Source organism: Typopeltis vanoorti, chromosome 12 (genome assembly GCF_054136105.1).
Source record: "Typopeltis vanoorti isolate ZY-2024b chromosome 12, IOZ_Tvanoo_1.0, whole genome shotgun sequence".
NCBI classification, from domain to species: Eukaryota; Metazoa; Arthropoda; class Arachnida; order Uropygi; family Thelyphonidae; genus Typopeltis; species Typopeltis vanoorti.
The window spans coordinates 131,548,776-131,562,611 of NC_143560.1; the positions used below are offsets into that span (position 1 = coordinate 131,548,776).

Sequence of the window (13,836 nt, forward strand, 5' to 3'; positions counted from 1 at the left end):
ATTTTGGCCCTCCTTCTATACGCTTCACTGTCATACCGTGGCAACAGACTCACCATCCTAACTCTCTCACTCTTCTCTTTTGCTATCTCAAGTAATTCCTTCATATCCTCTCTCATAGCCATTTTGTTTCCTTTCAAATCATTTGTTCCTGCTACTACTATCAATACTTTCACACTCTGCTTTTGCATTCTAATTGACTCACTTACATCCTTAACGTTTGCACCTGGTTGGCACGATTTTGTCAAATTCTCATCTGTCACACCTCTTACTAAAGAATCTCCGCACAACACTCGCTCTTTCATTTTGATTACACTCACTATCGTGCTCTTATTTTATTTATCATACTTTTTGCCGTTTATTAGTTGGTACGCTCGGTAAACATTTTTGCCAATGCTAAAGCTGCTGATTTGCTCTATGTATCACTCCGCGTAACCGTACAATCTCACTCATTGCATCTGTCTCATCATTTTTATTATCCGTTATTTCATTCATTCATTGTGTATTTTCACCTTCATTCTCACTTTCAACGCCACTCTCACAGCTATTTGGTACTACCTCGCAAATATCACTATTCATACCTCGCATATCACTATTTTCTACATTCTCGCTTTCAACAATGATATCACACTAACGACCTGAAACACACTTTAAATCCTCACATTCCTTACCTTTTCTGCACACATTCACTCCACTATCATTGTCTAACCAGATTCCCGCTCTCCTCAAAGCATGCATTTCACAAACGGTACACTGAATAAAATCCTTTGTATTCAAATTGTTGGAAAAGAACATAGGCATCTGGAGAGATTGCTGTTCTGAACGAGTCAGTGTGTCTCAGGGAGGATGATAGCAGGGGTGACCTCTTGTGGGAATGGATACTTTAGAGAAGGGAGACGATGTCTGGTAGCACTGAGCCCAGTGGAGTCTAGAAGGGATAATGCTGGGTATAGAAACATTGGCATTTATATGCTTTATACTAATGCTAGGAGTATCCGGAATAAGGGAGAGGAATTGGTGGCGCAGATAGCATCAGCCTGGCCAAAAATTATTGGGATCACTGAGACGTGATTGACAGAAGGGGATATAATAAAAGGAATAGAAGTCGCTGGGTATAGCATTTTTTGTCAGGATAGGAGGCGAAAGTGTGGTGGTAGTGGTGGTGGCGGGGTACTGCTTATGATAAGTGATGACCTATGTCCTCTAAGAGTGGAGGCTTTGGAAGGAAGTGAGACAAATGATTTTGAGAGCATATGGTGTGAGGTAGAGGTAGGCATGACAGGATATTTAGTGGGATATTGCTACAGACCCAGGACCACGGAGGATGGGGACCAGGAGATGTTTAGACAGCTAAGTTTGGCAAGTGCAAGAAGAATGATTGTTATGGGAGATTTTAACTAAAGTAGTATAAATTGGAGAGAGGAAGATGCATGTAGCAATAGTGGAATGGAATTTCTAGAATTCTTGAGGGACAAATATCTTAGGCAACATGTAACAGAGGGAACAAGAGGTTCAAGAGTTTTGGATTTGGTTATAGCATCAGAAGAGTTGATAATAACTGAGTTGACGTCTCTCCCACCAGTTGGAGAGAGTGACCATATGGTGTTGACTTGGAAAATGAATAGACATGCAGGAGTATCAAATTGACGGGAACTTATGTGGAATTATAATGCAGGTGATTATAATAGTCTTAGACTTCAACTTCGGGAACTTTCGTGGAGGGAGAATTGGAAGGCTGGGATATCATTAGTGCATGGTAAATTGTGAAAGAATATTTGTTAGCAGCAATGGTAAGTTGTATACCACGATTGAAGAAGAGAACACAATTTGGAGTAAAGTGGATGACAAACAATATTAAACAGGAATTGCATGTGAAAAAGAGGCTATGAAAGAGATATAAGGAGACAGGTGAAGACAGGATGCATGAAGAATATAAGACACAGGCCAGAAGAGTGACTAGTGTGGTACGGAAAGCAAAACTGGTATATGAGAGGGGGTTGGCCGTAAGATCCAAAGAAAATTTAAGGGAATTTTAAAGCTTTAGAACTGGATGCTATTTCACCACGAGTTTTGAGAGAATGTGCTAGGGAACTGACAGTGCCTTTAACCTGGGTTTTCAATGAAAGTCTAGCTTCGGCAAAGGTTCCCAGGCAATGGAAGGAAGGTAAGATAGTGCCATTGCATAAGGGTGGTAACAGACTGGAAGTGTCTAATTATAGGCCAGTCTGTGTGTTATCAGTTGCAGCACATTAGTCTGGATGTCAGATTGGTCAACTGGATTTAGGATTGGCTGTCTGATAGGTATCAGAGAGTTGTGTATGGTGGAGCAGTTTCAAGGAGACAGAGGGCTACAAGTGGGGTCCCACAGGGCTCAGTACTAGGACCTGTATTGTTTAACCTTTATATCAATGACATTGCCAGTGGATTGCAAGGGAATATTCAGTTGTTTGCTGATGATGTGAAGCTCGGAAGGATTATTAGTAATAATGCAGATGTGATAGCCCTGCAAAAGGATTTGAATAAGCTATATAGATGGGCAAATGATTGGGGGTTTCAGTTTAATGCAGCAAAATGTAAGGTCTTGAGTTATGGGAAGCATCGATGGGATGCAGCATACTCTATGGAAGGAGTTATGCTGGAGGAAGTAGGGGAGACAAGAGATCTGGGGTTGATGGTTGATAGAAACCTGAAGTTTAGGGGACACATTGCAAAGGTGGTGAAGGTAACACAGAGGATTGCTGCAATTATGAGAAGGACAGTGACCTGCAGAGATAAGAGAATTATCATTCCGTTGTATAAGTCTCTGATCAGACCACACTTGGACTATTGTTCTCAGATTTGGTCTCCAGGATTTGAAGGAGATAAACTGTGGAAAGGATACAAAGATGGATGACAATGATGGTTTCAGGACTGTACAAGGATAGTTACGAGGATCGGCTGAGGAAATGTGGACTGCAGAGTTTGGTGGATAGAAGAAGGAGAGGTGATATGATTGAGACTTTTAAACTGTTGAGAGGTGGTTACAGGGTTGACACTGGGGAGTTCTTTCGCTTGGTAGAACAGCGGGAAGGAGGTGATGACAAGAGTCCATCCCTGGAAGTTATGAATGGAAACTGTGAGCAAGAGGGGGAGGAGTGGTTTCTTTGCATGGAGGGTGGTTGAACTGTGGAATGCATTGCCTAATGGAGTGGTGAGAGCGAGAACGGTCAATGCCTTTAAGGAGTGGTATGATAGACTTTGTGTTTCTTAGGGGGGACCTCCCCTCGATGAATCTTGACAGACTTTATGTTCTTAGGAAGGACCTCCCACGATGAGCCTTTCAACTCCATGGAGGCCTGAATAATAATAATAATAATAATAATAATAAAGATGGCGATCTGGACGACGTTATTCCTTTTTATCAACGCCATGTGCACTTCACGCTAATAATCATGCTAATAATTGAAATAACTTGAAAACACAAAAATCACACAGACACGCTAAGATACAAAAAAGTAAATAATACTACCTAAGATTCAAGCAAATTTAACAATTATTACTTAAAATAATACTTAGCCATTCTGTTCAGGAGCTCTCTACAAATATTACCATGTAGCCCTGTGCTATAACTTCCTATATATGTGTGATATTTTCCTGAAAATATGAATGCACTGTTCTTTGAGATGGAAAATGCTTATGACATAGCCTGGAGGAGATATGACCTATTAGACCTGTATAACATATATCTTGGAATGCTCTTACTGTATTTATTTAAAACTTTTTGTCTAGCAGAATTTTCTAAGTTTGATTCCTCTAAATGATATGGCCACTACGTTGGCCATATCATTTAGAGGAATGTGTTCTGAATGTCCATGTTTTAAGTGTGACACTCTTTGCAATCCAAGTTTGATTCAAAGTCTCTGAACAGCTTCCTTTCACTGTAGCAATGTCAGGCAATGTTGAGCTTCACAGTTTACTGTCACTTTAGTAACATGAGGGTAATTTAAAAAAAATTCAGCAAGCAAGTGATTATGTCTTTCCATGAGCCCTAAGTAATGGTTTCAGGTTTTTAGCCAAAAATGTATGTTTGTACTCTCTAGCCAAAAATTCTCTATTTAACCAGATCCTGTGTTAAGAATGGGACAATATGTTATTCCAGAGACAACACAAGCCAAGTTCATCGAACTTATGTTTGACAGAGCTTATATTTCTTGCACACATTCATCAACTAAGAGAAAAGTTCAAGAAAACATTGATTTTCCTTTGCACTCTATCTTCTACTGAATTTGGTGTGGCTACATCTTCATTGGTATATTGTGCTCTTATATGGTTAAAGCTAGATTACGGATCTTGGGTCTATGTTTCTGCAAGGCAGAGTAGTTTGTGATGTCTGGAACTCATCCATTATCTGGGTATACATATACCTAGTGGTGCCTTTCTCACATCACCAACTCAAAGTCTATATTTTAAAGCAAATGAATCAGTTCTATCACTTAGAGAGAAAGAGTTATTATTATTGTTATTATAATTATTACAGACAACTCCAAGGAGTCCTTACACTCATCAAGGGAGGTCCTAAACATCATATCAAGAACTATTCAGCATTCACACAGTATCTATCATACTTTGCTTTGAACTCATTGACAGCCATGGTACCCACAACAGACTCTGGCAGCTTTTTCCAGTCATTTACCACTCTCTCCAAGTAAAAAACCTTGTTCTAGCACCCTTGCTAACTACACTCTTGCTCAGTTTCCATTGATGACCCCTAGTTCTCCATCATCAGACCTGTTCTGAAAGTAATTTGAATGTCATATCACCCCTTTTCCTCCTATCAACCAATTTCTGCAACCCACAGATCTTCAACCTGTTCTCATAAGGTTCATTCCATAGAATAGCTATCATCTTGGTCACTCGCCTCTGGATCCTCTCTACCTCCTCCCCATCAAGAAGAAACCCTGGTGCCAGATCTGGGCATAGTAGTCAAGATGGGGTCTTATCAAGACTGAATAAAGAGGAACTATAACTTGCTTGTTTCTGCTCGTCAAAGTATTCTTCAGTAACCAAGTGATCTGATGAGCTGCTTTAGCCACTTTTGCTATGTGCTCCCTGAACTTCAATTCCCTATCTGATTCTATTCCCTAACCCTAAATAAAACTTACCTGCCTCTTTTTTCTGACTATCTTTTCATGATTTTCATTGATATAAATATTACACATTATTCTTTGACAGATGAAATATTTTTTAATTTGAAGTGCAATAAACTTAAAATGTTTTGAAATATGAACATCAAATATTCTATTCATTAGGGATTAGTCTGTTTCATATGAAACAGATTATTGTTATTTTTATAAATGTGAGGATTTATTGTTCCATTTCATGACAGTTTGTGAATGAATTAACTACATTTATTAGTAGAATAAACATTATATTGTTTATTTCTCATTCATCTACTAAAATTTCATAGCAGTTATTGATTTACTGATTATTTAATGTTTGACAAATTGAGCATGTCCTTCTATTTCAAAGAACTTTTATGATTTTTTTATTAGGTAAATTTCAAAGGACAGAAAACCAGTAATACATCCCATATTGCTCTGGATGATGTGCGAATTGCAAATGGTATTTGTCCTTCACCTGGAAGCTGTAATTTTGAAGATGATTTTTGTGGATGGTACAATTTGCCAAATCCAGAAATATCAGAATTGATATGGTTACGCAATTCAGGTTCAATTCCATCATATAATACTGGGCCATTTATAGATCATACAACAAACACTTCAAATGGTAAATAAAGATTGTTCATTACTTTTCTTAATTAGAAATACAGTTAACTACAAAATTAAATTGCTGGTAGAATGACCTCAAACACACAGGGATTGTTATGTTCATACACAAATTAAGGAGTATTCAAAACAAGAGAGCTGAGTTTGTTGCATTGATTCAGTAAATATATCCAAAGATAACTGGAATAAGTGAAACTTGTTGTCTGAGGAGGATGTGATGTTGGAAAGAGAAATAGAAGGATATATAATTTTTGGGAAGGATAGAAATGTGAAGAGGGTGCTCGTGTAAGAAGTGCTTTGGATTCAGATAAGTTATTCTTGAAATAATTAATTGTATATGATTGATTGTTTGAGTAATACCTGCTATAAAATTGTGCACTACTAGTACTATTAGTGTGTGTGTGTGTGTGATATTTTGCTTAAACTTGATTACAAATTAATTGTTTTTGGCCCTTAGAGTAGTAACCGGCAGAGGAAAGATGGCGGCAGCGTTGTCAGTGCATGACTTTAACTTAGATGTCAGTTATTTCTTGAAGTGCAAGGTGTACTACGTGTATTCTTTTGATTACACAGATGGTTTGTGGATATTTAGGGCTGATGGAAGGAAGTATGTGCGAAGTGTGAGCTAAATGAGGAATTGATGAGTGCTAATATGAATTTGATGACAGAGGGTGTTATCTGAAGCAATGTATAAATGCATACCAAAGAATAATCGAGTAAATAGAGTAGGAGTGAAATGGATGAACAGTGACATCAAGCCATCTGTATGGGAAAAGAAATGCTATGATGGAGGTGCAAGACAGTTGGCAGTGATCGGATCCATGAAGAGTATAAAGTGCAGGCCAGAAAGGTGACAAGCATGGTAAAAAAAGAAAAGATTCAATATGAGAGGAAATTGGCTGGTCAGGCCAAGGTTAACTCAGGGAATTTTCCCACTATACACCAGGCAAGAGAAAGAATAATTATGGTCAACACTGGTGGATATTATTATTATTATTATTATTATCACACTCCGCCAGTGAGTACAAAGACTCATCGAGGGAGGGCGCCTACTTTGCAACTCTCCATCTCCACAATTCAAACCCATCCACCAACGGCATCTACCGTCCACCAATTCCACTAGAATTTTCACAGACAATCACAAACATCCATGCCCATGGAGGGATTCGAACCCGCAGCCTTTTGGCTGGAGAGCGGATATGCTAACCACTGGGCCAACCAGGCCAGCAAGGAAATAAATTCTGCTGCCATGAATATGGCAGCAGAATAACAGCTGCAATATGATGTGGAATTATTTAACTATCACTTTATCAGCATATATCATACTGCTGTAAATTATTGCATGCAATATATGTAGATGGGAGACAAGTATTAGGAGAAGTGGAAGTGAAAGCATCAGAGATGTTTGTCAGGTTAGCTGTTGATATATCAGGGACAGCATGGTTTTGTGAAGGGTAGGTCATGCCTTAGTAACTTGCTCATGTATTATAACACAATGACGGCCGAACTGGATAAGGGTAATGAGTTTACAGTGATTCTACTGGACCTTGTTAAGACCTTTGACAGGATACCACATGGAATTCTAATCAGTAAATTGCAGCATATGGGGATGGATGTAGGGTTAGTGAGATGGATAGGAGGGTGGTTGACTGAGAGATATCAGAGAGTGGTTTATTCAGGAGTAGAGTCCACAGGATGGCCTGTGACTAGTGGTGTGCCACAAGGATCTGTTCTTGGACCACTGCTGTTTAATTTGTTCATTAATAATACAGGAAAGGATCTGAGAGGAACAGTTCATTTGTTTGCAGATGATGCAAAGTTGGGTAGGGCAATAGTGAATGCAGATGATGTCAAAATTTTGCAAGATGATTTGGATAGATTGGAGGTCTGGGCTAAGGAGAATGGATGTCAATTTAATCTGGCAAAGTGTAAGGTTATACATTTTGGGATGAAAAGATTAGCAGTAGTTTACTACATTGGTGGAACTGTACTCCAGGAAATTGATGAGGCACGAGATTTTGGAGTGGTTTGGTGGATAAGGAGTTGAAATTTAGGGGCACATTGCAAAAGTGGCCAAATCAGCTCATCAAATCACTTGGTTGCTGAAGAATACGTTGACAAGCAGAGAAAAGCAGGTTATTGTTCCTCTGTATCGAGCCTTGATATGACCACATCTGGACTACTGTGCCCAGATTTGGTCACCTAGGTTTCTTCTTGATGGGGAGGAGGTTGAGAGGATCCAGAGGTGAGTGACCAAGATGATAGCAGGTCTGTGGAATGAACCTTATGAGAAGAGGTTGAGGGATTTGTGGGTTGCAAAAATTGGTTGATTGGCAGAGGAGGGGAGATATGATTGAGACATTCAAATTACTGAAGGGTTTCTATAAAATTAATTCAGAAGATATTTTTGAGAACAGGGCTGGTTGTGGGAGGACTAGGGGACATCCATGGAAACTGGGCAAAAGTGTGGTTAGTAAGGGTGTTAGAGCTTTGTTCTTTATTTTTAGAGTCGTGAATGAGTGGAATGGGCTGCCAGAGTCTGTGGTGGATTCTGTAACAGTGAATAAGTTTAAGGCGAGGTATGATAGATACTGTATGAATGTTGAATAGTTGTGATGAATATGATTTGGGGCCCTCCCTCGATGAGTCTAAGGACTCCCTGGAGTTGTCTGTAATAATAATAATAATAAAGCTGTGGGAATGGATGATATATCACCACATATTCTTAAGAAATGTGCCCCAGAGTTGGCTATGCCCTTGAACCGGTTATTTAGTAATAATTTTACAGTGGATAGGTTCCCAAAAGAGTGGAAAGAAGACAAAATAGTACCATTCCTCAAACTCCAAGACTTCTAGGACAGAAGGTTTCCAGTTATAGACAAGTCTGAATAACTGTGGCTGTGGTCAAAGTTAGGAATAGAATACAGGATTGTGTTGATGGACATATTATTCTTGATGATGGTCAGCATGGATTTGTAAAGGGTAGGTCCTATTTTAGCAATTTACTTGCACTTTATGATAAGGTAACAAGTGTGTTATATGAGGGATAATCAAATACAGCGATATTATTGGACTTTGCAAAAGTGTTTGATAGATTACCACATGATAAGTTGGTGTAAAAGCTGCAGAAGATAGGAATAGTAGCATATTGGTTAGCTGAATATGAGATTGGTCCTTTGAATGATACCAGAAAGTTGTTTATGATGGAGCACAGTTTCAGAAAAGGAAGGTGACTAGTGGCATGCTTCATGGTTCTGTTCTTGGTCCCAACCTTTAACTTATTTGTTAATGATATTTCATGTGCATTGACTGGGGATCTTCAATTGTTTGCTGATGATGCAAAGTTGGGAAGAATTACAAGTAGCACTGTTGATGTTAATTCCCTTCGGTAAGATTTTAATACATTTTTCACTTGGACAAAGAAGTGGGGTTATAGTTTTAATATCAAGTGCAAGGTGTTGCATTTTGTTGTGTAGAAATATAAGGCTGTGTACGATATCAATGGTGCTTTACTGCAGGAAGTGGATTATTTTCAAGATTTGGGAGTGCTGGTTAACAGTAGAATGAAGTTTAGAGGGCATATTGCTGTTATGGTAACAAGTTCTCTAACTTGTAGGGATAAGCAAGTGATTATGCCACTGTATAAGGCACTGGTCAAACAACACTTGGACTCTTCTGCTCAAATCTGGTCATGTGGTTTTCAATGTGATGTGGAACCACTGGAGAGAGTCCAGATGCTAGCGACTAAGAAAATATCAGGACTTTGGAATGCTGGCTATGGAGAGAGGTTGAAGAGATGTGGATTACAGAGTTTGGTGCATAGAAGTCAAAGAGATGATATGATAGAGACTAAGTTAGTGAGAGGATTTTATCAGATTAATCCAAATGAGAATATAAAAAGAGTAGAAGGCAAGATGGAAAAAATTAGTGGTTAACCCTGGAGGTAATGTAAGAGTGCGGAGAAGTGGAGTATGCTGAATAGATTTTTTACATGGAGCATTGTCTGTGAATGCAATACATTACCAGAATGTGTTTTAATCCGAAAGGAGTGTTAAGGATTTTAAGATTTGATATGATAAATATGTTATTAGTTGAATTAATCATCCATGATGAGTCTTCCTGCTACACAGAGGGTGTAATAATAATAATAGTCATAAATTTTAATCTTTTGATTGTAGCTTAAACCTTCACATTATTATTAGTATGAGTAATTATTATTAACATCTGACCTCTATGCAGTCAAAGACCAATCAATGTGTCTACATTCACAACACACAAAAGCAATGTATTCTACTAACCAGCCACTCTCCATGCAAAGAACCTACTCATCATTCCTCTGCTCTCAACCACCTTATACAGTTGCCAGCAATGGCCTCTTGTTCTACCCCCCCCCCCCCCATCTCCCATTATATGAAAATTTTCCTTCAGCCAACCTAATAACAACCTCTTACTAACTTATATGTCTCAATCCTATTCTGCTCCCTCTTCCTCCTATTCATGAGACTTTGCAACTTTTTGCAATTTTCTCGATCTGTGTATTCCACACCAAAAACCACTGACCACTTTTCCGAATCTTCTCTGGACAATTTCCAACATATCTTCCTCACAATTAAAACATGGGGATCAAATCTCTGCACAATAATCTATGTGAGGAAAGGTCAAGGCATTATACAGTTGCACCATAAATTCTCTATTTCTGCAAGTCAGGGTGCTCCTCATCATTGCCATTATCCAATATGACATCTTCATACCTTGTAGAATGTGATCCCTGAATTTCAGGTCCTTGTTCAACAACACTCCTGGATCTCTCATGTCCTCTACTTCATTTAAAGTTTCCCTACCAAGTGTATACTTTGCATCCTATCATTGCTTACCAAATTTAAAATCCTTACACTTTGCAACATTCAACTAATTGTTCTACTTACCTACCCATTCATGCAATCTATTCAAGTCCTCCTGTAAGGCCATAACATTTGCTTGACTATTATTCTCTCCAATTTTCTCTTCATCAGCAAACAGCTGCATATCACTAGTTAAACCCATCCTGATATTATTAACATATAAATTGAACAACAATGGTGCCAAAACTGACATCTGTGGCACATCACTAGTGACCTTTCCCTTTTGGAAAACTAGTGGTGTGCCACAGATTTAACCTTCTCAAGTCGTATCATAAAGAGATACGACTTGAGAAGGTTAAATAAGGTAGGTGTGAGATGGATGAATAAAGAGATTAAGCATGCGATACAGAGAAAAAGGGCATTGTGGAGACAAGGAGGGTGACTTGGTTGGTGGGAGTAGCTAAAGAGAAGTATTGAACAGCAGTTAGCTAATGAAGTCAAAAAGAATCCTAGGGAGTTCTTTCGATATGTAGCCAGCAAAAGAAAGAATGATTATGGAAGGATGACATTGATTGGAGAAAATGGTATAAAGACAGCTGTAGCAGAATGTGTGGTGGAGATACTTAATGAGCAGTTCATAAAGATCTTTCAATCTTGTGAATGTGACTTCATGAAGAGATTCAGAGCAGTTGTTGATGGGGAGGAGAGACTGACTGTGAGTGAGCAAGAGGTGTTTGGGGAGTGAGTAAACTAGATGTAAATAAGGCTGTGGGACTTGATAATATATCACCACATATTCTGAAGGACAGTGCCAGAGAGTTGACACCTGCTTTGACATATTTTTTTAATACGAGTCTTGCACTTGGTCAGGTTTCTAAGGAGTGGATGGAGAGCAAGATTGTGCCACTTCATAAAGGAGGTGATCAAACTCAAGCATCAAACTATAGGCCTATCTGTGTGTCAAGTGTTGTGGTTAAATTGTTGGAGAAGCTTGTGAGAACTAGGATCCAGAATTTTGTTCACAACAATGGTATTATCTTTGATGGGCAGCATAGATTTGTTAAAGGGAGGTCATGTTTTAGTTATGTACTTACTTATTACAATAAGGTGACAGCTTCCATGGACAGAGTAGAAGGATACACAGTAATATACTTCGATTTTGCTAAGGTTTTTGATCGATTACCGCATGATAAGTTAATAGTAAAGATGGAGTGGATGGAGTTGGATATTAGATTGGTGCATTGGATTGGAGACTGGCTATCTGATAGGTATCAACAAGTTGTGTATGGGGGAGCGATATCCAGGAAGAGGAAAGTTGCTAGTGGTATGACTGAGGGGTCTGTTTTAGGGCCATTGCTATTTAACTTGTATATTAATAATATTTGCGAAGATTTGGATGGAGATATTCAGTTGTTTGCAGATGATGCAAAGTTGGGACGAACCATAAAGAGTAGTGAACATGTTGTGGCCTTGCAAGAAGATTTGAATAAATTGAGTGATTGGGCACAGAAATGAGGATATGAGTTCAATGTTGCAAAATGTAAGGTTTTAAAATTTGGAAAACAGAGATGGTATGCAGAATTTATTGTTGTCTTATTTCCTCTACCTCCAACAATATATTCTCTTGGTGAATATATTGTTGGAGGTAGAGGAAATAAGAGATCTGGGGGTGATAGTGGATAAGGATCTAAAATTTAGGGGACACATTGCCAAAATTGTGAAGACAACACAAAGGCTTCTGGGAATGATGCAGACTACACTGACGTGTAGAAGTAGGAAGATTCTTGTTCTGTTGTATAAGGCTTTAATTAGGCCACACATGGACTATTGTGCCCAGATTTAGTCACCGGGTTTTCAGAAGGATGAAGACATGTTGGAAAGGGTCCAAAGGCGACTGACTAAGGTAGTTTCTGACCTAAGAGGTTGTTATAAGATCAATGGTGGAGAAGTTCTACAGAGAATGGTGGGAGATCAGGGGAGAACCAGAGGTCATCCCTGGAAACTGTATAAAGAGGGTGTGAGTAGGGGAGTGAGTGGCAGGTTGTGAATGATTGGAATGCCTTGCCTGAGAGTGTGGTGTCTGCAAGGAGTTTGAGTGTGTTTAAGGCTCGGTATGATGAGATGTGTGTGTGATAAAAGGAACCTCTCAGATGAGTCTTTGACTCCATGAGATTTTGGGTTAATAATAATAATAATAATACCTATCCAATAGCCAGTCATTGATCCAACTCAGAAGTCTGTTATTCAATCCCATCTGTTTAAAATTATTTAAGAGCTTGTCATGTGGAAGTCTATCAAAAGCTTTTGCAATATCTAAGTATACCACTGTATATGCATCTCCCATGTCCAAGGTATTTGTCACCTTGTTATAGTACATAAATAAGTTGAAAATTATCTCAAACCCATGCTGATAACCACAGCAAGTACTGCTGTTATCAACCCATTTCTGTATCCTACCTCTCATAAATCTCTTCAGTACCTTCACCACAACTCCAGATATACAGACCCACCTATAATTTGAAACTAGAGTCTTATCTTCACCTTTATACATTGGAACAATTTTACCCTCCATCCACTGCATTGGAACCTGTGCTGTTGCAAGACTTTTATTAAACAGACATGCTAATGCTACTGCCATTTCCATGGAACAATCCCTAAATATGTACAGTGATATATTAAATGGCAATATAGACTGGAATGAAGAGATAGCAACTGGAAGTAAAGAAAATGAGTTTCTTGAGTTTTTGAGGGATAACTACCTCAGACAGTATGTAACAGAGGGCACAAGAGGATTAAGGGTCTTGGATTTGGTCATCTCATCGGAGGATGTAATTATCAATGAGGTATCAAATCATCCACCAATTGGTGAAAGTGACCATGAGGTGATTACTTGGGTGGTTGCCAGCAGTGCAAGGACCCCTGTGAAAAAAGGGTATATGTGGAACTACAAGGGGGGTGATTATGAAGAGCTCAGGAGACAGCTTGCAGGTGTAGCATGGAATGAGGAGTTAGCTGGAAAAGAGATCAATGCAGCTTGGGGGATTTTCAAAAAATATTTAGTGGATGCAATGTCTAAATGTATACCACGGGTGAGAAGGTTAAATAAGTTAGGTGTGAGATGGATGAATAAAGAGATTAAGCATGCAATACAGAGAAAAAGGGCATTGTGGAGGCAGCATAAGAGAAGTGGAAGTAACCAATTTCATGAGTTCTACAAAGACCAGGCAAGGAGA

The 13,836-nt window shown here is 38.8% G+C and overlaps 1 protein-coding gene across 1 annotated transcript in view; it reads left to right on the forward strand.

Annotated features, from left to right (window-relative positions):
* The window catches only part of LOC150101230 (MAM and LDL-receptor class A domain-containing protein 2-like), a 1,363,156-nt gene that overhangs the window by 411,555 nt on the left and 937,765 nt on the right, over positions 1 to 13,836 (forward strand). The window contains exon 16 of the mRNA XM_090402193.1: positions 5,529 to 5,763. Coding sequence (XP_090258319.1) covers positions 5,529 to 5,763 — 235 coding nt within the window. The remainder of the gene's footprint in view (positions 1 to 5,528; positions 5,764 to 13,836) is intronic.